Source organism: Littorina saxatilis, linkage group LG7 (assembly GCF_037325665.1).
Source record: "Littorina saxatilis isolate snail1 linkage group LG7, US_GU_Lsax_2.0, whole genome shotgun sequence".
Taxonomy (NCBI): domain Eukaryota; kingdom Metazoa; phylum Mollusca; class Gastropoda; order Littorinimorpha; family Littorinidae; genus Littorina; species Littorina saxatilis.
This window is the reverse complement of record NC_090251.1, coordinates 52,759,120-52,784,024: the sequence shown is the minus strand read 5'-3', so window position 1 is coordinate 52,784,024 and position 24,905 is coordinate 52,759,120. Positions and strand designations below refer to the sequence as shown.

General features: G+C 41.1%; 1 protein-coding gene and 1 non-coding gene across 2 annotated transcripts; both read left to right on the top strand.

The window, feature by feature from the left end:
• Positions 1 to 14,448: 14,448 nt before the first annotated feature.
• On the top strand, positions 14,449 to 19,074 carry LOC138971788 (uncharacterized). Its single transcript, XM_070344600.1, has 2 exons — positions 14,449 to 14,670; positions 16,356 to 19,074. The coding sequence occupies exon 2, from the start codon at positions 16,357 to 16,359 to the stop codon at positions 17,587 to 17,589; it is 1,233 nt and encodes a 410-aa protein (XP_070200701.1). The 5' UTR covers positions 14,449 to 14,670; position 16,356; the 3' UTR covers positions 17,590 to 19,074.
• Positions 19,075 to 20,472: 1,398 nt separating this feature from the next.
• On the top strand, positions 20,473 to 20,567 carry Trnai-gau (transfer RNA isoleucine (anticodon GAU)). The gene has a single exon. It is a non-coding gene; the product is annotated as a tRNA-Ile (tRNA).
• Positions 20,568 to 24,905: the final 4,338 nt, after the last annotated feature.

Sequence of the window (24,905 nt, the reverse complement as noted above, 5' to 3'; positions counted from 1 at the left end):
AGAGAGAGAGAGAGAGAGAGAGAGAGAGAGAGAGAGAGAGATAGGGGTCGAGAGAGCGCGAAAGCGAGAGAGAGAGAGAAGGGGGGTCGAGAGATCGCGAAAGCGAATTGAATTGAATTGAACTTTATTTAACAAGGATTAAGATTTAAGGCTACGCCTTTTCTTACAATCTGTCCTTGGGACACACAGACACACAATGATAAAATTGAAAAATTAAAAATTAAATAGTTAAAAAGTTTACCAACAAAAGGAGGTCAGAAAACTTCAGCACGTGATGATAAAGAAGCGAGAGAGAGAGAGAGAGAGAGAGAGAGAGAGAGAGAGAGAGAGAGAGAGAGAGAGAGAGAGAGAGAGAGAGAGAGAGAGAGAGAGATGGAGAGAGACCGTAGAAGAGACTTGTGTATGAAGGGGATACGGTGAAACACCCTTTTAAGTTCTCCACAAAATCTGAGGAAATTTGAAAAAGAGATCTTTACTCACTAACAAAAACAAATTGCACACACCCAATGTTAATTTGTCGCTCGTGGAGGTTTCTTCAAGTCAACTGTCTGTACAAAGTACATATCTGTAAGCAAAATGTGTCAAGGCAAAATATTTAATATTTAGAATACGTGGTAAATGCCTGTCTCGAGAACAGGGAGATGAATGTCATTATATAATTCAGTGTATTTACACCCCCGGTATAGGGGTGTGTATAGGTTTCGGTCGATGTGTTTGTTTGTTTGTTTGTGTGTGTTCGCATATAGATCTCAAGAATGAACGGACCGATCGTCACCAAACTTGGTGAACAGGTTCTATACATTCCTGAGACGGTCCTTACAAAAATTGGGACCAGTCAAACACACGGTTAGGGAGTTATTGGTGGATTAAAATTATACAAGGACTTATAGAGGGACATCTTCATGGTCAAAGGGAAATAACCATTCTCACTCAGTCACTGCCACCAACTGAGAAGGTTATTTCCCTTTGAGGAAATAACCATTCTCACTCAGTCACTGCCACCAACTGAGAAGGTTAGGGAGTTATTGGTGGATTAAAATTATACAAGGACTTATAGAGCGAAATATTAATGGTCAAAGGGAAATAACCATTCTCACTCAGTCACTGCCACCAACTGAGAAGGTTATTTCCCTTTGAGGAAATAACCATTCTCACTCAGTCACTGCCACCAACTGAGAAGGTTATTTCCCTTTGAGGAAATAACCATTCTCACTCAGTCACTGCCACCAACTGAGAAGGTTATTTCCCTTTGACGGGGGTGTTTTTCCTACCTCGTAGGAATTTCTTGGTTTTTTTATATTTAGTCAAGTTATGACTAAATATTTTAACATCGAGGGGGAATCGAAACGAGGGTATGGTGTATGTGTGTCTGTCTGTCTGTGCGTGTGTGTGTGTGTGTGTGTGTGTGTGTGTGTAGAGCGATTCAGACTAAACTACTGGACCGATCTTTATGAAATTTGACATGAGAGTTCCTGGGTATGAAATCCCCGAACGTTTTTTTTCATTTTTTTGATAAATGTCTTTGATGACGTCATATCCGGCTTTTCGTGAAAGTTGAGGCGGCACTGTCACGCCCTCATTTTTCAACCAAATTGGTTGAAAGTTTGGTCAAGTAATCTTCGACGAAGCCCGGGGTTCGGTATTGCATTTCAGCTTGGTGGCTTAAAAATTTATTAATGACTTTGGTCATTAAAAATCTGAAAATTGTAAAAAAAAATAAAAATTTATAAAACGATCCAAATTTACGTTTATCTTATTCTCCATCATTTGCTGATTCCAAAAACATATAAATATGTTATATTCGGATTAAAAACAAGCTCTGAAAATTAAATATATAAAAATTATTATCAAAATTAAATGTTCCAAATCAATTTAAAAACAGTTTCATCTTATTCCTTGTCGGTTCCTGATTCCAAAAACATATAGATATGATATGTTTGGATTAAAAACACGCTCAGAAAGTTAAAACGAAGAGAGGTACAGAAAAGCGTGCTATGCAGCATAGCGTAACCACTACCCCGCTCTTCTTGTCAATTTCACTGCCTATGCCGTGAGCGGTGGACTACGAGTATACGGTCTTGCTGCGTTGCATTGCGTTCAGTTTCATTCTGTGAGTTCGACAGCTACTTGACTAAATATTGTATTTTCGCCTTACGCGACTTGTTTACATTTGAGGAAACAGTTGTTACTTCGTATATGTTTTATTTATTTTATTTTTGTTTTTTAAGGTTGTTGTCATGTGTTGTTTTGGTTGTTTTAAGAGCAGATGAACTACGCTTTTCCATCTATTGTAATTAATGGTATGGACAACAAATGATCTTATGTCTTATGTCTTACGAAAGAATTCTGATGATTTGTTCATGTCTTTTCTTAAAAATATCTATCCTGTAAACACATTTGTGATTATAATCAATAAGTTATTAATCCAGTTTGACCATCTCTTTGGTTTTTAATTACGAAGTGTTGTGGCCCATTATTATATTTCTTTTTTGTTGTGTTTATTGTATTCTTTATTTCCTAATTCGTGTAACCCTATTTGGGTGTTTTAAAAATAAATTCTTCCTTGCTTTGCCTGGCCTTGCCTTGTCAGTTTGGAAATGGCGGTGGTGGGGGAGGAGGACATATCTTCGCCTGATCTGAAAGGGTATTGTGTTTAAGGTAATCTTTTAAGTTTAAGGGAAGTTCTTTATTTCAACGTAATCACGGATCTGTTTGGGATTGCAACCAAAATGGCAAGATTACACCGACATTACAGGGGACATAAAGCCCTTGTTTCGTGGGTTCTGTCAGATAAATGTATTGCAGAGGAAGTGATGCAAGATTAAATAACACTTGCACGAGGTGCTAATCTTGACAAAGATCACACAGGTTGAAAGTCATGCTGGCATTAACATAAACTAGGCTCTTACTGCGCATGTCAAAGCGGCCCTCCTTTCCATGTAAACCACAGTGTAAACCGCCACAGACCCGAACAAGCTTTTTGTTTTCGTTTTTTGTGAACACACAAAAATGCATTTTTTTGTAGTCCCGGCCAGCCGACTATTTATGCGTTTTAGTCGGCCTCTGAAGCCACATTTATCCTACATACGTGAGAGAGACACTCGTGAGATAATAATCGTTCAAATCACACGTGTCAATATCATGTAACTGAGGTCATGTCAAGCAAGTCTGGCAGGGACCTGTTTTTCCACTGCTTATGATGCCAAAGTCACCGAGACAAACGTCATTATAGAAGAAAAAAAATTGCGAAGTTCAGTCAAAACATCAAGTGTTCTATCCAAGGACTCGCCTTGCTAAATCGTGTATGACTCGTTCGGCCTGAGTTTGTGTCATGGACCATGGTAATGTGTCATCTCGTCCAGGGCATAAAAGGTGTCTATGAATTTTGCTTTTCAAAATAAATTGCTGGACAAAAAATGCCGTTAGAATATCTTGAACTCATTCAGTAAAAGCTGCGATGGTTTTACATTGAAACATGATATAATATGAAATTTTTTTATTTTTATTTTTTTGGTCATCCCACGGAATGACAAGGAAAAGAAGCAGTGCAGCTATTTCTCTGTCTGCTTGATAGAGTTCAGTGTAGATATAGTTCACCCCGCACATATTAGCAGTATACTAAAAAAAAAAGAGTAAAACAAGTCGCGGGTAAGGCGAAAATACAACATTTAGTCAAGCTGTCGAACTCACAGAATGAAACTGAACGCACTGCATTTTTTCAAGAAGACCGTATTCTCGTAGTTTCGTCAGACCACCGTTCGTGGCAAAGGCAGTGAAATTGACAAACCAGAATAGCGCGGTAGTGGTTGCGCTGAGCAGGATAGCACGCTTTTCTGTATCTCTATTCTGTTTAACTTTCTGAGTTTGTTTTTAATCCAAACATATCATATCCATATGTTTTTGGAATCAGGAACCGACAAGGAATAAGTTAAAAATGTTTTTAAATCGATTTCGAAAATTTAATTTTAATCATAATTTTCATATTTTTAATTTTCAGAGCTTGTTTTTAATCCAAATGAAACATATTTATATGTTTTTGGAATCAGAAAATAACGAAAAATAAGATGAAATTGTTTTTGGATCGTTTTATAACAAAAACATTTTAATCACAATTTTCTGATTTTTAATGACCAAACTCATTAATTGATTTTTAAGCCTCCAAGCTGAAATGCAATACAGTCCGGCCTGCGTCGAAGATTGCTTGGCTAAAATTTCAATCAATTTCAATGGAAAATGAGGGTGTGACAGTGCCGCCTCAACTTTTACAAAAAGCCGGATATGACGTCATAAAGACATTTTTCGAAAAAATGAAAAAATGTCTGGGGATATCATTCCCAGGAACTCTCATGTAAAGTTTCATGAAGATCGGTCCAGTAGTTTACTCTGAATCGCTCTACACACACAGACAGACAGACAGACAGACAGACAGACAGACAGACAGACACACAGACAGACACACAGACACAGGCATGCAAACTCAGACAAACACACACACACACACACACACACACACACACACACACACACACACACATACACCTCGACCCTCGTCTCGATTCCCCCCTCTATGTTAAAACATTTAGTCAAACAACTATCAAAAAAGGTAACAAGTCGCGTAAGGCGAAAATACAATATTTAGTCAAGTAGCTGTCAAACTCACAGAATGAAACTGAACGCAATGCCATTTTTCAGCAAGACCGTATACTCGTAGCATCGTCAGTCCACCGCTCATGGCAAAGGCAGTGAAATTGACAAGAAGAGCGGGGTAGTAGTTGCGCTAAGAAGGATAGCATGCTTTTCTGTACCTCTCTTTGTTTTAACTTTCTGAGCGTGTTTTTAATCCAAACATATCATATCTATATGGTTTTGGAATCAGGAACCGACAAGGAATAAGATGAAAGTGTTTTTAAATTGATTTCGACAATTTAATTTTGATAATAATGTTTATATATTTAATTTTCAGAGCTTGCTTTTAATCCGAATATAACATATTTATATGTTTTTGGAATCAGCAAATGATGGAGAATAAGATAAACGTAAATTTGGATCGTTTTATAAATTTTTATTTTTTTTTACAATTTTCAGATTTTTAATGACCAAAGTCATAAATTAATTTTTAAGCCACCAAGCTGAAATGCAATACCGAAGTCCGGGCTTCGTCGAAGATTACTTGACCAAACTTTCAACCAATTTGGTTGAAAAATGAGGGCGTGACAGTGCCGCCTCAACTTTCACGAAAAGCCGGATATGACGTCATCAAAGACATTTATCAAAAAAATGAAAAAAACGTTCGGGGATTTCATACCCAGGAACTCTCATGTCAAATTTCATAAAGATCGGTCCAGTAGTTTAGTCTGAATCGCTCTACACACACACACACACACACACACAGACACACACACACACACACACACATACACCACGACCCTCGTCTCGATTCCCCCCTCTATGTTAAAACATTTAGTCAAAAAACTATCAAAAAAGGTAAAAAGAAAAAATCGTATTTTTAGGACTTCATGAATGTTTAAAGAATCCCGACACCGTTTTGTTTCTGGGTTTCTTCAAAGCAGCGAGTCAGCAGAGCTAAAATTAGGTTTCGATGAGCTTATTTAGAATTCACGACGTTGTCCAGAACGTTCGCCATGCAAAACGACTGCATGTTTTTACTAATACACATTAATCTTCTCTGTGGTTCCACCGCCGAATACCTAAGAGACATCTATAGACGTGCCACCCAGTGTAAGGTCCAATGTCATTGATTTTATAAAGATACCTTCCTGTAGGTTCAAATAATCGTGTCAATCGTCACTGATCCATTACGGGCAGAATATACATGCGCAGTTTCAGCGGCACAGACGACGCACTGCATATTATTGACTAGAGGAATACCCGGCTTCGCCGGGGTGAATCGCGAGACAGAGACAGACAGCGTGGCGGTTCATGCAAGCGAAGTCCTGTCACACGGGATTGAGAATTTTAGAGCTTATTTCTTAGCCCTATATTTTCTGTTGTGGCTTCTCAAATGCCAGAACATACAGACAGACAAAAGCCGCTAGACCCCATCACAAACAGAACTCTACAATCAACAGGTTTTTTCCCACACACACACACAAACACACACACAGAGAAGCCGTATATATATAATATGTATATCTATATCTATAAATATATAGAGATAGGTGAGTGTATTTTTTGCGTGGCTATAAATTGATTCGACCTTTTCACTTTGACAGTACGAACAACTTACGGGTGCAAGGGAAGCGTTCTGGACAGCGCAGTGACATTCTAAAAATAGTACCTCAGAAACGGGAATTTGGGGTGAACGGTGCGACAGAGACAGACAGCGTGGCGGTTCACCACAATCACCTTTGAAAGGCGAAGTCCTGTCAAACGGGATTGAGAATTTTAGAGCTTATTTCTTAGCCCTATATTATCTGCTGTGGCTTCTCACATGCCAGAACATACAGACAGACAAAAGCCGCTAGACCCCATCACAAACAGAACTCTATAATACATAGGTTTTTGCCTACACACACACACAAACACACACACACACAGAGAAGCCGTATATATATGCATATCTGTATCTATAAATATATAGAGATAGGTGAGAGTGTATTTTTCGCGTGGCTATAAATTGATTCGACCTTTTCACTTTGACAGTAAGAACAACTTACGGGTGCAAGGGAAGCGTTGTGGACAGCGCAGTGGACAGCGCAGTGACATTCTAAAAATAGTAATAGTAACTTAGAACTGAACGGGAAAGCCACACGAAGGAAGGGAGATAAACGCCAAACACTGGAGAAGATAAGGAAGAGTTACTTATAATGGTGAAATGAACGCAAAAACGAAAATGAGTTCAGCGCTGCGCGCTGAGAGCCCGTGTTGAAATATCTCATCGATGATATTGTGTCCGGGGTGTAGCTGAATACGGTGTCCAAATTTGAAAAAGATCCACCGAGAACTTTGGCGTTGTGATGTGGTGTAGCGGCTATGGTGTGTCGGTATGGGGGCCCGGGTAAGCTGAGGTGGAACCAAAATAGCTGAGGTGGAACCAAAATCGGTTCCGCGCTGCGCGCTGAGAGCACTTGTTGAAATATCTCATCGATGAGGTTGTGTCCGGGGTCTCTCTGAATAAGCCCACCAAATTTGAAGCAGATCCATCGAGAACCTTGGCCGCGCATCGCGCACAGACACACAGACAGACAGACAGACAGACAGACACTAGTCGTATATATATATAGATGCTGCGATGGGGATTATGACGAGTAGGCCTACTTGGCCTGTTTGTCTTTCAACGTGTACAGGCCCTTCAATCAGGAGTGGGCTTATGATATGCTGGGTGATCTTAGAATAACCCTTTTTAGCGGATGAGCGTATGATACGAAGTGCGGGGCACGAGGTAAGTGTCTGCAGAAAAAATGTAATAACTCCTAAAATACTAATTATCCTGCAACCATATTACAGTTGTCAAAACCCGAAATGTAGCGCTACTTATTCACGTTGCTCTTTTTACAAAAAATGCGTATCTATTGAATAACTATCCAAAACACAAGGCAGGTCGCTGATTTGTGGTCGGGTGCTCTTATGAAATACCCCCTGTGCGCTTATGATAGCTTGAATTTTTCGGATCGGATGCGCTTATGACTGGTTTTTCGCTGCGCTGCCTAGTTTTTTGCTTGATGACCTGAATGATCTTAATTAAATGTTCTCATTTTACAGATCATGGATTATAGATGTTAGGCCAAAAAAAAGAGGTCTGTTTACGGTAAAATAGGCCAGAAAAATAGGAACGGTAGGTCGGGATTTTTTTTTCTTTTCCAAAAAAACCATATTTTTACTTTTTTTTCCCCCCAAATGCCCAAAAAAAAAAGTCTAGGGTCGCGCGAAAAAATAGGGTCGGTCGGGTTACCGTAAACAGACTATTTTTTTTTGGCCTTACCATTGTGGAGAAGGGTTCTCCATCTTCAAAGAAATCATAACCCACACAGTTGATAAACATGAAGCACATAAGCTTCGGTATTGTTTTGTTCAGCTTAACACGGAGACAGGCAAGCGGAGGCTATGAACAAAAACATTTGATTTTTCACCAAAAGAGTGCGCTGAGAAAGGCTGCAAAATAGTTGTAACCGATCAAAACAAAATAATAGTGGATAAAATTCCAAATTCCATTGGGCTTACTCCAGCATCTCAGAATGGCAATCAAGAGGCTCAAGAGCCTACGCCAGTGTCTCAGAATGACGATAAACATCCCCAAGAGCACACTCCTAGTGCGGTTAACTATTTTGTGAATAACCTCTTCCCTGTCTGAACTTGAACTCCACGCCACAAAACTGGCACCGAAACTCTGGCATTGGTGCATGCTTCAGCCTGTGCTGAGTTAAAGCCTTCTTCGATGGGCACACTTTGGGGCATTCATCGCACTGGTCCTGCTCTGGTAAGTCTTCTTACAGGCAGCACAGCTGAATGGCTTCTTCTTTTCATGGCCGTTCAAGTGAGACTCCAGCGCGACTTGACTAACTAGCGCCTTTTTACAGATGAAACACTGGAAACCCTCTTCGTGAGTAGCCCTGATATGTCGCCGGAGATTTGGCAAGTGCTTGTACAGGCTTGTGTAGGTGTTTCCACAAGCGGTACACAGGTGAGTCTTCCCCCTGTCCTTCTTCGCAGGCTTCGCAGGCGTGCTGCTGGCTGGGGGTGGTCCTGGGTCAGCCTGGGTAGTTTCCACTTGAATCTCCTGAGATATGTCCAGGTCAATACCACTGCCGTCCATGATCCCAGAATACTCCATCTACAAACAGAACGCATCTCAAACCCTATTAGTGTTTTTGTTTTCAAATCAACATTCCTTTAAGAAAGTGGTGTGTGTTTTAGCTAGGATAATGAGCGTGAAATAATTGAGAGATGTCATTGAGGCTGCATTTTTGTCTAACCCTTTTTCTGTCTAGGCGCAATAGTGCAATTCTGGCTAGTTTGTCGGCAGTATTAGTAGGAAGTATAACAAGTCGCGTAAGGCGAAAATACAATATTTAGTCAAGTAGCTGCCATTTTTCAGCAAGACCGTATACTCGTAGCATCGTCAGTCCACCGCTCATGGCAAAGGCAGTGAAATTGACAAGAAGAGCGGGGTAGTAGTTGCGCTAAGAAGGATAGCACGCTTTTCTGTACCTCTCTTTGTTTTAACTTTCTGAGCGTGTTTTTAATCCAAACATATCATATGTATATGTTTTTGGAATCAGGAACCGACAAGGAATAAGATGAAAGTGTTTTTAAATTGATTTGGACAATTTAATTTTGATAATAATTTTTATATATTTAATTTTCAGAGCTTGTTTTTAATCCGAATATAACATATTTATATGTTTTTGGAATCAGCAAATAATGGAGAATAAGATAAACGTAAATTTGGATCGTTTTATAAATTTTTATTTTTTTTTTACAATTTTCAGATTTTTAATGACCAAAGTCATTAATTAATTTTTAAGCCACCAAGCTGAAATGCAATAACGAACCCCGGGCTTCGTCGAAGATTACTTGACCAAAATTTCAACCAATTTGGTTGAAAAATGAGGGCGTGACAGTGCCGCCTCAACTTTCACGAAAAGCCGGATATGACGTCATCAAAGACATTTATCAAAAAAATGAAAAAAACGTTCGGGGATTTCATACCCAGGAACTCTCATGTCAAATTTCATAAAGATCGGTCCAGTAGTTTAGTCTGAATCGCTCTACACACACACACACACGCACGCACACACACACGCACGCACACACGCACATACACCACGACCCTCGTTTCGATTCCCCCTCGATGTTAAAATATTTAGTCAAAACTTGACTAAATATAAAAAGACACAAAACATCTCACTATTGGTCGTACATTTGGTGAAGCAGAGAACTATATTATCTCTATACCTTCCTGTCACTGGAAGCAGCAACACTTGAAAGCATAAGTTCCCTTGACAAACGTCATTTATGATTGGTGTCATCTATGAATGACGTCACTGTCTAGACAAGTGCCGGTATCGGCAAACCTTGTCGCGGCAAAGGGCTAAATAAAATAATGTTTATCCTACATACGTGAGAGAGACACCCGTGAGATAATAATCGTTCAAATCACACGTGTGTATATCATGTAAATGAGGTCATGTCAAGCAAGTCTGGCAGGGACCTGTTTTTTCACTGCTTATGATGCCAAAGTCACCGAGACAAACGTCATTATAGAAACACAAATTGTGCTCGCTAATTACCCTCGATGAATCTTTAGAACTAACACGTCACGCCACACTTTCAGAGTGACGATTCTTTGCTTTGACGTAATAGATTGCACGAGGCTTTGGAAGAGATCGAGGTTCCAAAACAAGCGTCTTCAATTTAGCTGCCTCGAATGCAGGACATTTTCAGTAAAATACACGTAAGTACAGTATGTAGGATAAACAGAATACTACATGGCTTGCTGTGTCGTACCAGATTTACACTCGTTGCTTTTTCAAATAGTGAACAGCTCGCTTTCGCTCGCAGTTCAATATTTAAAAAAACAACTCGTGTAAATCTGGTACGACACAGCAAGCCATGTAGTATTCTCTATGTATACGTTTTAGTAGCAACAAGGTAGCAAGAAAGTGGGAACTAAGCAGCGCAGCGAAAAACCAGTCATAAGCGCATCCGATCCGAAAAATCAAGCTATCATAAGCGCACAGGGGGTATTTCATAAGAGCACCCGACCACAAATCAGCGACCTGCCTTGTGTTTTGGATAGTTATTCAATAGATACGCATTTTTTTGTAAAAAGAGCAACGTGAATAAGTAGCGCTACATTTCGGGTTTTGACAACTGTAATATGGTTGCAGGATAATTAGTATTTTAGGAGTTATTACATTTTTTCTGCAGACACTCACCTCGTGCCCCGCTCTTCGTATCATACGCTCATCCGCTAAAAAGGGTTATTCTAAGATCACCCAGCATATCATAAGCCCACCCCTGATTGAAGGGCCTGGTGTAGCGGGCTGGGATAATCTGCAGTGCGTCGTCTATCCTGCTGAAGTTACATATGTGAGCGCCAGGCCTAACGGCGTTTACATGCGTGTTAGCTTGAACATACACACCGAGTGAACATGCCCTGCTGCTGTCTGTCGGGCTCGGTCATTTCTTTTAAGAAGATAATTATTGTATCCCTTCTACCCGTGAAACAGATATTGCTTCAATGTTTAATCTCATACTGCTTAAATGATTTTTTTCTTAAATTTGTATCATTTCTTCAAAGGGAGAAGTTGGTTTAAAATCAGCGAACCAATTCAACTGCTAACACGGCGAAAAGTTTCCAGCGATTTCGGATTGGCGTAAATCGTTCCGAAATCCAACCAAAGTTGCCGAAACATCTCCCTTGTGAATACTAAATACCAAAAGCTTGAGTCGTCATATATGCATAACGGACGATAACACTACATAAAGCGCGAAAACAATGTCAAAGAAAATAGTTGAATATATGATAGGGAAAACACACACACACACACACACACACACACACACACACAAACACACACACACACACACACACACACACACACACACACACACACACACACACACATTCAACACAATTACATTGTCAAACCCGTGAGGTCACAGACAACGGGAAAGGGACATGGTAAGGCGGGATTGTGGTGATGAGGGGGGGGGGGGGAGGGGGGGGAGGGGGAGGGGGGGAGGGGGGTGATGTACGAGGGAGACCGATCATAAAGGGGGGCGGGGGTGATGGGGGTTCAATGGAGAGATGCCTTGGGAGAGAGACCGCCCTAACTGCCCCACAGAGTCAAATGACATAGGTTTACCACAAACGGCGTACGGGCCAAACAAAACATGTTGTGAATGTCTGTGATTTTCCGTCCGTAATAAGTCATCAAATCACACACAAAGGAGCAGATTAGTCTGAGAAACTACAGCAAACCTTTTCGGGAGAAGAAGGTTTTATTCCTCGGTGAGTAATTTTTGGCGAAGTGGGAAAACGAACGAAGGAGAACAACTATTTCTGTAATACGATTTGTGTTTCTCGTAACGTCTTTCAAATCACTGCTCAACACAGTTACTCAAACCCCGTCTGTATTTCAGACGTTCTTTGTTCTCTAATAAGAAAAAGAAAAAAAGAAAGAAACAAAGAAACAAAGAAACAAAGAAACATCACAAAACAAAATCAAGTCGCGGAAAGCATGGTTAAAACATAGATATTTTGATCTAAACATGTTTATGTTTATTTAGTTTACAATACTTTTAAAGTCCGTTGTTAGTTGTTGTTTTTTCATTTTTTGTTCACCTGCATTGTACATTGGGTTTAGAACTAGAAAAAACAACATCCAGGCAACATTTCTTTAAAGGGAGACAACTATGTCTCTTGAAACTGAGCATATGGAGACAAAATGTGCAGCCATTTTCATGAATTACACCATTGTTAGTGATCTCATTGCTCACAACTCTCTGGTCCCGTAACCCGTTGGGGACGTGAGTCTCTGCACTGACGAGCGCTGCACCCGCTGTCTCAGTCAATCTTTGTCGGTTTTATACTGTTATTGTTTTACCAAAAAATTTCTTTCTTTCCATTTGTATGCTTCTTTAGTGAATGTTATATGCTTAGTATTTGTTTAAGGACAGGTTGTCACACAAGGCAAATGTGCCTTAAACCTTTATTCTTATAAAATAAAGTTCGTTCGTTCGTTCGTTCGGCTTTGGCCAGTCGTCTGGGTTGTCATATTGTTCCTGGTCCACTCTGGAAAGTTTTCTGTCCATCTTTACCTCTGTCGTTCCTGTCTCCTCTTCGCGCACAGTGTGCCCTGTAGGATGGTCTTGGAGAGTCCGCCTGTTCTGGTAATATGCCTGAACCATCTCTCAGCTTCCTATTCTTGACAGTGGTCAGTCAGTCTTTGTAGTGACCCACACGCTTCTTCTTCTTCTTCCTCTTCTTCTTCCTCTTCTTCTTCTTCTCCTCCTGGCCTCCTCCTCTTCTTCTTCTCCTCCTCCTCCTCCTCCTCCTCTTCTTCTTCTTCTCCTCCTTCTCCTCCTCTTCTTATTCTTCCTCCTCCCCCTCTTCTTCTCCTCCTCCTCCTCTTCTGCTCCTCCTCCTCCTCTTCTTCTTCTCCTCCTCCTCCTCCTCTTCTCGTCCTCCTCCTCCTCCTCTTCTTCTTCCTCCTCCTCCTCCTCCTCCTCCTCCTCCTATTCTTCTCCTCCTCCTCCTCCTCCTCCTCCTCTTCTTCTCCTCCTCCTCCTCCTCTTCTTCTCCTCCTCCTCCTCCTCTTCTTCTCCATCCTCCTCCTCCTCCTCCTCCTTCCTTCTCATTCTCCTCCTCTTCTCCTCCTCCTCTTCTCCTCTTCCTCCTCTTCTCCTTCCTCCTCCTCCTCTTCTTCTTCCCCTCCTCCTCCTCCTCCTAATACTCCTCCTTTCTCTTTTTTTCCCTCTTCTTCCTTCTTCTTCCGCAACGTTAAAGAAACCATTAGCTTCACTTTTTGACCTGCAGGAGAAAAAAGAATCAAATAATTCAAAGAGGCGACACGATTTAAACAGATCTCCAGATAGAGCGTCGGAGCTTAGTAACCGTTGCCCACAATGAATGATTCTCGACTGCGTCAGAAGAAGACGGGACGCAACTCTGCTTACCGGAAATAAGCAAGGGATCTAACCTTCGACGAGGGTCGCCCGGATCGTAAAGCAAGTCCGTGCGCCAGCAACTACACGAGAACTGATCGTAACTTGTTCTTAAGCAAACACTTGCGGTTTCTGTTGTGAGCGTTTTTGGCCTCGTTCTTGTGTCTGACAAAAACACACGGTTGAAGACTTGGATATATATGTAGTAGGATTGATGCGCTTCCTGGAGTATTTTGGTGTAGAATGCCGAATGCTCAATAAAAGCAACAGAAAGTGTTCGTGTACCGCCGTCAAAACCGCCACAATTCATATAACCGCCGATGTCACCCCGACCTTCATCACTACCACCGTCCATCGCAACTACTGCTACTGATGCTGCTACTCTTAATACAACTACTACTACTACTACTACGAATACTACCACTACTACTACTACTACTACTAGTTGCTACTACTACTACTACTACTACTACTACTACTACTACGAATACTACTACGAATACTACTACGAATACTACTACTAATACTACTACTACTCTCTCTAAAGACTATACTTCGGCAGGAAAAACTGCTACTTTCTTCTCCAAGAAGTAGAATCTTCACAAATTTCCCAGAACGATAATCGCCCTTTGAATGTTATAATCAAACCAAAGCAGTAACACGAGAATAGAAGAAACAAGACTCTTACCCTATCCCACCCACCCCCAAGAAAACCACCATCCCCTTCACCCCCCCCCCCATTCACACAAACACACACACACACACAGAGCACATCAACACACCCACCCACTTGAAAGAAAACAAGTCGCGTAAGGCGAAATGATATTTTTGGGTGTGAAGAGAAGCGAGATTGTGGTGTATAGACGGTGCCAGAGCACAGGTCATATGCATAACTAATGAGCGGAATGCCGTCTTCCCATTGGCCAGCCGGCCCAAGATCAGTCTCTCTGCCATTTCTGCATCTGCGGTAGCCAGTGCCAGACGTCCCAAACAACTGTGCGAAAATTTTCAACGTTTCAAGGATTTTGGAAAGAGAAGGTACACGTACTTTTACCTTGTTTTGTTTTGTTTTGTTGCTTGATTGTCGAGAGGGGCGATTGAGATCGAAACAGCGGTAATAGGCTCGAGTGGGGCCAATTAGTTGTCTGCAAGGAAAGTTTGGAGTTTGGGAAACTGGGAGACAGCGTGGCACCGTAGGCAGAAACAAGTGGTTTCACGTTTGCCGGGAGTGACACTCGAAGGAACGAGGGTGATAGCTAGGTAGACGGTGATGGTACAATTAGCTGACAGCCGTCAGTAAAAGTGTTCAGGGAGAAAAGAAGACAGTATCATCTTCTCCTGGCATTAAAATTGGTCCGAGCAGTGGCAACGCGAATCGCTCGGTCACGTGACTAGTTTCTTTGTGAAGAAAGACGGCGGGAGCGAAAATGTTTACAAGTTGTGCGGTGGTCGGGCACTCTTTCACGTGGAGGTTTCAGCGATTTGTGAACACAGATGAGGGGGTGCGGCCAGATTTAGGTTTTGATGGTTTTGAGCAGATATTCGATGGGAGAGGGGGCCGAAAAATAAGCGACGTTGAATCAATGCTAGAACAGAACAGGGCCATTTTCACCCGGAAAAAATGGGGAGTGATAGTGCTAATGGTGGGGGACAATAATATTGTTCCCGGAACGACACCGAATAAAGTGTTTCGTGAGCTGTGGCATCTGTGTGTGAGGGTGCAAACATGGGCAAACTCAGTAGTGGTGGTGTCAGGGATGACACAGAGATACAGTGGCTGGGGGGGTTTCAATGACATAGCCAGGGAGGTGAATAGGCTTCTTCACCAACAGCTGAAAACGGCACACAGGATAGTGGGTTTGTTCCCCCACTACGTGGCTTTCCCTCCAGCAGAGAAGTTTGCTCAGTATCAGAAACATTTTTTTAGCAGATGGGATTCATCTGTCAGGGTCGGGGCACATGCTACTGTACAGAGCACTGAGAAAAGTTCTGTTGGACAGTCGGCATATAGACCAATGAGGTAAGAAGGTGTTGTGGTTGTTCAGCGGGTGAGAGGGAAGTGGGGGCTAATAGTGATAGCCGGTATCCTCTCGTGCTGATGGCAGAACCACAATAGGGGTAGATGCAGCACGGACGGGGTACCAAGGTTTATTCCCAGACTGAAGTGGTTGGGTTCTACCGAAGACGCCAGACGCAGAGCTTTGATGCCGGGAGTGGAATAGGATGGGGTATCCTTTCCAGCTTTTGGAGTGACGTCATTGTTGGTTCTGGTTTGGTAGAACCGGTTGTGACTTCATGGGGAATGTGTATTGGTACAGCCCGTGCTGCATGATCAGATTGACAGTGTTTTCTTAGGTGTACTCTCGTGCTGATGGCAGAACCACAATAGGAGTGTAGATGCAGCACGAACGGGGTACCAAGGTTTATTCCCAGACTGAAGTGGTTGGGTTCTACCGAAGACGCCAGACGCAGAGCTTTGATGCCGGGAGTGGAATAGGAGGGAATATCCTTTCCAGCTTCTGGAGTGACGTCATTGTTGGTTCTGGTTTTGGTAGAACCGGTTGTGATTTCATGGGGAATGTTTTATTGGTACAGCCCGTGCTGCATATATATAGAAAAAAAAAAAAAAAAAAAAAAAAAAAAAAAAAAAAAAAAAAAAAAAAAAAAAAAAAAAAAAAAAAAAAATAGGCCCCTGATGCTTAGTGGCCTTTGAAATGTTTCAGGATGTCGAAGCGTCCAACCAAGCGACCGGGGCGTCCCTCAAAGCAGCCCCCGAAGAGGTTTCGAGACGAGGAGGCTGAAGGAGAGGACGAAATGGGCGTGAAGGAGTCGCTAACCCAGCTCCTTGCTGAGCAGAAGGCCCTGAGGAAGGAGATTGCGGAGATTCGGGCCGCCAAGACGCCGGCGCCTGAGGCATCGCCCGCAGGATCGACCACCTCTACGGGTGGAAAATCCAACTCAGGCATGGCTGGGCACTCTGGACACTCCGATGACGAGGTTCCGGCAACTGTGTCCACATGCAGAGCCACTTCCGGTTGGGATTTCACCTCTGCCAGAACAATTGGGGGGGATAGGCGACTAGGAGAGCTGTTGACAGCCTCGTACGCCAAAGGGACACAACAAGCATATAGAAGGACCTGGGTGAGCGTGACTAGTTTTCTGAAACAGAGAGGGTTTTCTACTTCCTTGCCAATGAGCACTGCAGCGGTGTGTCTGTACATTGGTTCGTTGCATGAGGAAGGGAAGGCGGCTTCAACGGTGATGTCCGCAGTTTCAGCAATCAGTTGCGTCCATAAATTGAATGGGTTAGGGGATCCCACTATTGATTATACTGTCAAAAGACTACTGCAGGGGTGCAAAAGGGTGGGTGACAAAGGGAAGGATACAAGGTTGCCCATTACTGTCCCTATCCTTAACTCAATTATGGAGAAGAGCGAGGTGGCCATTGGGGAGAACTACGAGAAGATACGTTTCCGGGCTATGTGCACCTTGGCCTTTCACTCATTATTGCGGGTGGGGGAAATGGCGGTATCCCGGGAACCAGAAAACGTATTGCATAGGGGAGATGTCCGACTGGACGGACAGGCATTGACCATAACGTTCCGCAATTTCAAATCTAGCGCAAAACCAGTTACCCATACCGTAGAGAAAGCCAAGGCAGGCGTCCCATGCGCGGTAGAGGCCATGCGGGCCTACATGAGCATTCGTGGGAACGCAACGGGGCCGTTGTTCCGAGCTATGTCGGGGGCACCCATAACGGCCAGGGAATTCAACGAGCAACTACAGTTGGTTTTCCAATTTTGTGGCCTGCCCAAACAGAACTTCAAATCGCATAGCTTTAGGATTGGGGGTGCCTCCCACATGGCTCGGAACGGGGCATCGGACGCTCAAATCCGTCAGGCGGGCAGATGGTCTTCTAACGCTTTCTTGTCTTACATCAGGGTTCACAACTGGTAGATCAGGTAAAACGTAGGGCTTCTCTCTGTGTGCAGTGCAACAAGAAAGGGGGAGGTCAGGCACATGTCTGCGTGCAGTGCAGCAGAACATTAACATGGGATCACAGGTGTGCAGTGCAGCCTGGGATTATAAGAAAGTGTGCAGTGCAACTTTCCGAGAAAGGTCGAGTTTGATTGGTGGCGGTACCTGATGTGAGTCATCAGGTGGTGGCGCGTACCGCCGGATTGGTGGTGAATGACAGACATTATGTATTTAATCGATGTGCTTTAATTGGGCTAAAACACAATGTTTATTGTTTTTTAGAGTTGCCAATATAAGTTTTTTGATGATGGTCTAATGAGCGGATGCAGAAAGCTGTAGATAAAGGGAAGTAACCCGGTGACCAGTCTAGTAAAATTTGACAGCTTGTTGGTGAAGCTGGAAACAAGAACAAAAAACAGTAAGCTAATACATAGTGGACAATGCCATCTATGATGTGTAAGACAATTTTTGTTCTTGGGGAATTTATGCAAATGTACAACCCAATGTATATGATTATGTCAATCATAGTTTTTGTGGAATTTATGAAAATATTCCACTGATTTTGTATGCATTATCTGCGCTGAAAATGAACGACCTGTGGTGTCGACCAATAAACATTTTCAGCGTAAACTGGCAATGAACGTTTCATGTGGTTGTGGTGGTGACTGTGGCGCTGGCTGGCGCTGGCTGATTGTCCGGTTTCGGAAAACTTTTTATCTTAAATTCTTGTCTATCCTCGCACATCTGAACATGCAAAAATGATTTTATGCACAGCATAAATGATATTTTTGGGTGTGAAGAGAAGCGAGATTGTGGTGTATAGACGGTGCCAGAGCACAGGTCATATGCATAACTAATGAGCGGAATGCCGTCTTCCCATTGGCCAGCCGGCCCAAGATCAGTCTCTCTGCCATTTCTGCATCTGCGGTAGCCAGTGCCAGACGTCCCAAACAACTGTGCGAAAATTTTCAACCCCACCGCCATCCCCTTACTCCACCATAACGTAGTTGTATGGGCGCGTACCGCCGGATTGGTGGTGAATGACAGACATTATGTATTTAATCGATGTGCTTTAATTGGGCTAAAACACAATGTTTATTGTTTTTTAGAGTTGCCAATATAAGTTTTTTGATGATGGTCTAATGAGCGGATGCAGAAAGCTGTAGATAAAGGGAAGTAACCCGGTGACCAGTCTAGTAAAATTTGACAGCTTGTTGGTGAAGCTGGAAACAAGAACAAAAAACAGTAAGCTAATACATAGTGGACAATGCCATCTATGATGTGTAAGACAATTTTTGTTCTTGGGGAATTTATGCAAATGTACAACCCAATGTATATGATTATGTCAATCATAGTTTTTGTGGAATTTATGAAAATATTCCACTGATTTTGTATGCATTATCTGCGCTGAAAATGAACGACCTGTGGTGTCGACCAATAAACATTTTCAGCGTAAACTGGCAATGAACGTTTCATGTGGTTGTGGTGGTGACTGTGGCGCTGGCTGGCGCTGGCTGATTGTCCGGTTTCGGAAAACTTTTTATCTTAAATTCTTGTCTATCCTCGCACATCTGAACATGCAAAAATGATTTTATGCACAGCATAAAATACAATATTTAGTCAAGTAGCTGTCGAACTCACAGAATGAAACTGAACGCAATGCCATTTTTCAGCAAGACCGAATACTCGTAGCATCGTCAGTCCACCGCTCATGGCAAAGGCAGTGAAATTGACAAGAAGAGCGGGGTAGTAGTTGCGCTAAGAAGGATAGCACGCTTTTCTGTACCTCTCTTCGTTTTAACTTTCTGAGCGTGTTTTTAATCCAAACATATCATATCTATATGTTTTTGGAATCAGGAACCCACAAGGGTTAAGATAAAAGTGTTTTTAAATTGATTTCGACAATTTAATTTTGATAATAATTTTTATATATTTAATTTTCAGAGCTTGTTTTTAATCCGAATATAACATATTTATATGATTTTGGAATCAGCAAATGATGGAGAATAAGATAAACGTAAATTTGGATCGTTTTATAAAAGAAATATTTTTTTTACAATTTTCAGATTTTTAATGACCAAAGTCATTAATTAATTTTTAAGCCACCAAGCTGAAATGCAATACCGAAGTCCGGGCTTCATCGAAGATTACTTGACCAAAATTTCAACCAATTTGGTTGAAAAATGAGGGCGTGACAGTGCCGCCTCAACTTTCACGAAAAGCCGGATATGACGTCATCAAAGACATTTATCAAAAAAATGAAAAAAACGTATGGGGATATCAATCCCAGGAACTCTCATGTCAAATTTCATAAAGATCGGTCCAGTAGTTTGATCTGAATCGCTCTACACGCACGCACGCACACACACACACACACATACACACACACACACACACACATACACACACACATACACCACGACCCTCGTCTCGATTCCCCCTCTATGTTAAAACATTTAGTCAAAACTTGACTAAATGTAAAAAGAGAAAAAGACAAACGGAAATGCAAGAAACCAAATGATATTCAAAACTGCCACTGGGGTGCACTTTATTCCTATGCGGAGGCATTTGCCTGTGTGAACGGTGACATTCCGGAACTAATTTTCGGCAAACTTAGTTGTTTGCAGCAATGTATTTCAATTTTTTTTCATTCTTTCTTGAAACTGTTACAGTATGATGCAAAATTACACTATAATAGGTTATATAATAAAAATAAAAACTATCTCAGATCTCACACGCTAAAAATACGACCAAAAACAGTTCTAGAGCGACATCAATCGCAAACCATCTAGCTTCCGGTGTGTAAGGGAAGTAACTCGCTTCAACGCCATGCAATATGGGAACACAACGGTTCTTTCCCTTGGCCCATTAGCTCAGTTGGTTAGAGCATACATATCTCTGGTTAGAGCGCCGTGCTGATAACGCGGAGGTCGTGGGTTCGACCCCCATGTGGGCCACGCAATATTTTTGATCGCAACGCAGTTTTTTTTGTCTTTCCGAGATAAGTTTTAGGTGTTCTTACTACATGTACAAACTATATTTTACTGTTTCTCAAACCCACTGTCTTTAACATTTGTTTACAGTTTCACTTGCCAATAACTTGCTGCTGATGATATCTGAATCATGTTGCTGATGATATCTGAATCATGTTCAATTAACATTAACAATGTATAATTATGCCAATTATGTTTTTCACTAATGCACCAAAACTCCATTTTCTAGACTTCTTTTTACAATCCAGGCAGTTGCTATTTTCCTAACTCAAACATTTATCGATCAAATCCAAACTATTTTTAAGCTGTGTAACATAACACATTTTCTTTCCCATTTTTTATTTTTCTATCTCGTCATTTGTTGTTGACAAATAAATATAATTATTTCATAACTCAAACATTTCTTGGTCAATCCAAACTATTTTTAAGCTGTGAGTGTGACATAAAACAATGTACATATCGTCGTCGCCATGGCAAAATTGCGCTAATGTCAAGTGAAATGTTGTTTACCTTTACTGTACCAATTGACACTAACGCAATTTTCCCATGTTGACGACAATATTTTATTTAAAATTGATTTCAGGATTTTGTTAACATAACACATTTTTCTTTCCTATTTTTAATTTTTGTATCTCGTCATTTGTTGTTGACAAATAAACATAATTATTTTCATAACTCAAACATTTCTCGATCAAACCAAACTATTATAAGCTGTGGGTGTGACATAAAACAATCTACATATCGTCGTCGGCATGAAAAAATTGCGCTAATGTCCAATGAAACGTTTAGTTTTACTGTACCAATTGACACTCGCGCAATTTTTCCATGTTGACGGCAATATCTTACTTAAAATTGATTTCAGGATTTTGTTAACATAAACATTTTCTTTCCCGTTTTGAATTTTCTATCTCCTGATTTGTTGTTGACAAATAAATGTAATTACAATACTACCATCATTGCACTTGCCAATATCTTGTTACTGGTGCTATTATCACAATGGTGTTCAATTAACGATGTTACATTTGTTTAACAATCAGTATTACATTTATTGTTTAAATGTACTTTCTTTCACATTTTGTAGTTTTCTATCCCATGATTCGTTGTTGACAAATACATGTCATTCCATTAATCCTATCCATGTGTTGCATTGTTGTGCAAGATGACTGAGTGTGTGCATAATATATATATCTATATATACATGTAGTCCATTTCAGAACATATTTACCATAAACAAAACCCTCGCTTGCATAATATTGATCGGGAACAAAACAAGATTTTTTCCTTCAAATAACTTGCGTTATTATTAACCATTTCACTATTTCACGCTAGCACTCGGACAAGTGTCACACACAAACACCCTGCCATGACTGTTTTTTAAAGAAACCACTTTGACCATTCACCTAAAAATTACATGAAGGAACGTCTGGGAACCTGCTGATTTGAATCAGCAAATTTTCTTGTAAATACTGAGATGCACCATTGAAAAGCTATAATTAGGTTTTGTGTCTAAGCGAAGTTCAATCTTTTCCCTGAAACCCGTCCTAAATTTTACACCCGCCCCGGCACGAGGTGTGAGACCATCCATCCATTTGGAGAAAACAACATCAACATCATCACTACTTCTCGTAAGGAGGTGGAATGTTTTTTTTTTATCAATTAATGTTTTTAATAGCCACTAGTAGCTCTTTAAGAAACAAAATCATGATTTTATTTCGATATGACCAAGTGGAGGGATTAATGCCTCGTTGAGCCGGTGTAACACGGAATGGGTGGAGGGAGGGTAGCGCGACATTTGTTTGCGCGAGATCACATATTGACATTATCCCTTCGCCCCCATCCCATTTTCGCGTACGAGATTTTTACTGGAAGTAAACAAATTGGGGAGTCAACATTTTGTGGAGGGAGTAATTTTTTCGTACCTTGGGGAGTTCTTTTCTCGTACGAAAGGTGTACTCGGAGTAAGAATTTCGTACGAAATTTTTACTCCGGAGTAAATTTTTCGTGGAGTAAATATGTCGTGTTACACCGGATCGTTTACACGGGAAGGACTGAACCTTTAATTTATGTTTAATGTTAATTTATTTTTAATATACTTTCTTATGTGATAACCAATGTGCTGTATTTTCTCAGGACAAAGAACAAATGTTTATTTTGAATGTTGTATGTATGTTATTATTACGGACACAAACGCTCAGCAATGCAATTTCTCTTTTAGAGATTAATAAAGTTATTGTATTGTATTGTATTGTATTGTATTTAAGTTGCAGCACAAGTGGATTAAACTACAAGTAGTTATCATTTACTTGTGGTTGCAGTAAACGGCTGTCTCGTGATGAAAGCTTATGTGTACCGTCCTCTAAGTTCACTTTAACATGTGCGTGAATTGATTTGATGTTAGTTTATTCAAGTAAATTATGTATTTATTTATTAAATGATTTATCTTTTTCTTTAACTATTTCTGTATCTATCTGTTGGTTAATTCATTACTTTTTATTTTTTTAATATTTATTTGTTTATATATTTATTTACTTTATCTTGTATACATTTTGAAATAGTATGCGGGAGGGGGTGGGTTGCGGTTACAGTCGTGAAGAAGTTGAATGCACGCCCATACATCTGTGCAACAAGAGTGGGTTTTTTTTTTTGGGGGGGGGGAGGGGGAGGGGGGGGGGGGGAGGGGGGGGGGCAAAGTTTCCTTCTCGTGTACCATTCGATTGCAGGCCCCAACATCTTTAAGGAAATTAGTGGATGTACCTCTTATTCTTCTACACCCCCATACATCTGCATAGCGAGGGTGTGGGTGTACCTTTTCAGTTTATCTGCGGACAGATGGAAGGATGGCCTGATACTATGTAAAAAAAAAACAAGTCGCGTAAGGCGAAAAGACAACATTTAGTCAAGTAGCTGTCGAATGAAACTGAACGCAATGCCATTTTTCAGCAAGACCGTATACTCGTAGCATCGTCAGTCCACCGCTAATGGCAAAGGCAGTGAAATTGACAAGAAGAGCGGGGTAGTAGTTGCGCTAAGAAGGATAGCACGCTTTTCTGTACCTCTCTTTGTTTTAACTTTCTGAGCGTGTTTTTAATCCAAACATATCATATCTATATGTTTTTGGAATCAGGAACCGACAAGGAATAAGATGAAAGTGTTTTTAAATTGATTTGGACAATTTAATTTTGATAATAATTTTTATATATTTAATTTTCAGAGCTTGTTTTTAATCCAAATATAACATATTTATATGGTTTTGGAATCAGCAAATGATGGAGAATAAGATGAACGTAAATTTGGATCGTTTTATAAATTTTTATTTTTTTTTACAATTTTCAGATTTTTAATGACCAAAGTCATTAATTAATTTTTAAGCCACCAAGCTGAAATGCAATACCGAAGTCCGGGCTTCGTCGAAGATTACTTGACCAAACTTTCAACCAATTTGGTTGAAAAATGAGGGCGTGACAGTGCCGCCTCAACTTTCACGAAAAGCCGGATATGACGTCATCAAAGACATTTATCAAAAAAATGAAAAAAACGTTCGGGGATTTCATACCCAGGAACTCTCATGTCAAATTTCATAAAGATCGGTCCAGTAGTTTAGTCTGAATCGCTCTACACACACACACACACACACACACACACACACACACACACACACACACACACACACACGCACATACACCACGACCCTCGTCTCGATTCCCCCTTCTACGTTAAAACATTTAGTCAAAACTTGACTAATTCCTTCGAGGTAGGAAAAACACCCCCGTTGGTCAAAGGGAAATAACCATTCTCACTGCACCCATTCTCACTGCCACCAACTGAGAAGGTTATTTCCCTTTGACCATGAATATGTTTCTCTATAAGTCCTTGTAGAATCTTAATCCACCAATAACTCCCTAACCGTGTGTTTGACTTGTCCCAATTTTTGAAAGGACCGTCTCAGGAATGTATAGAACCTGTTCACCAAGTTTGGTGACGATCGGTCCGTTCATTCTTGAGATCTATATGCGAACACAAACACACAAACACACAAACACATCGACCGAAACCTATACACACCCCTATACCGGGGGTGTAAATACCGGGGGTGTAAAAACCCACAAAAACACCACACACACACACACACACACACACACATACACACACACACACAAACTGGCCAGATCTGAGAATGGTGTGCCGAATCGTTATCACGGCAAGGACTGCATGTGTCTCTTTAACTGTATCCACTTCTTCCTAGCCCTGTTTCTTGCTTCTCCCCCTCTTTCTTCACAGTACAAGAACAACGGAAGAGAGACG

Bases quoted from the DNA above. Each gene is read 5' to 3' on its own strand.
- LOC138971788 (XM_070344600.1), top strand. From the start codon at position 16,357: ATGTCGAAGCGTCCAACCAAGCGACCGGGGCGTCCCTCAAAGCAGCCC.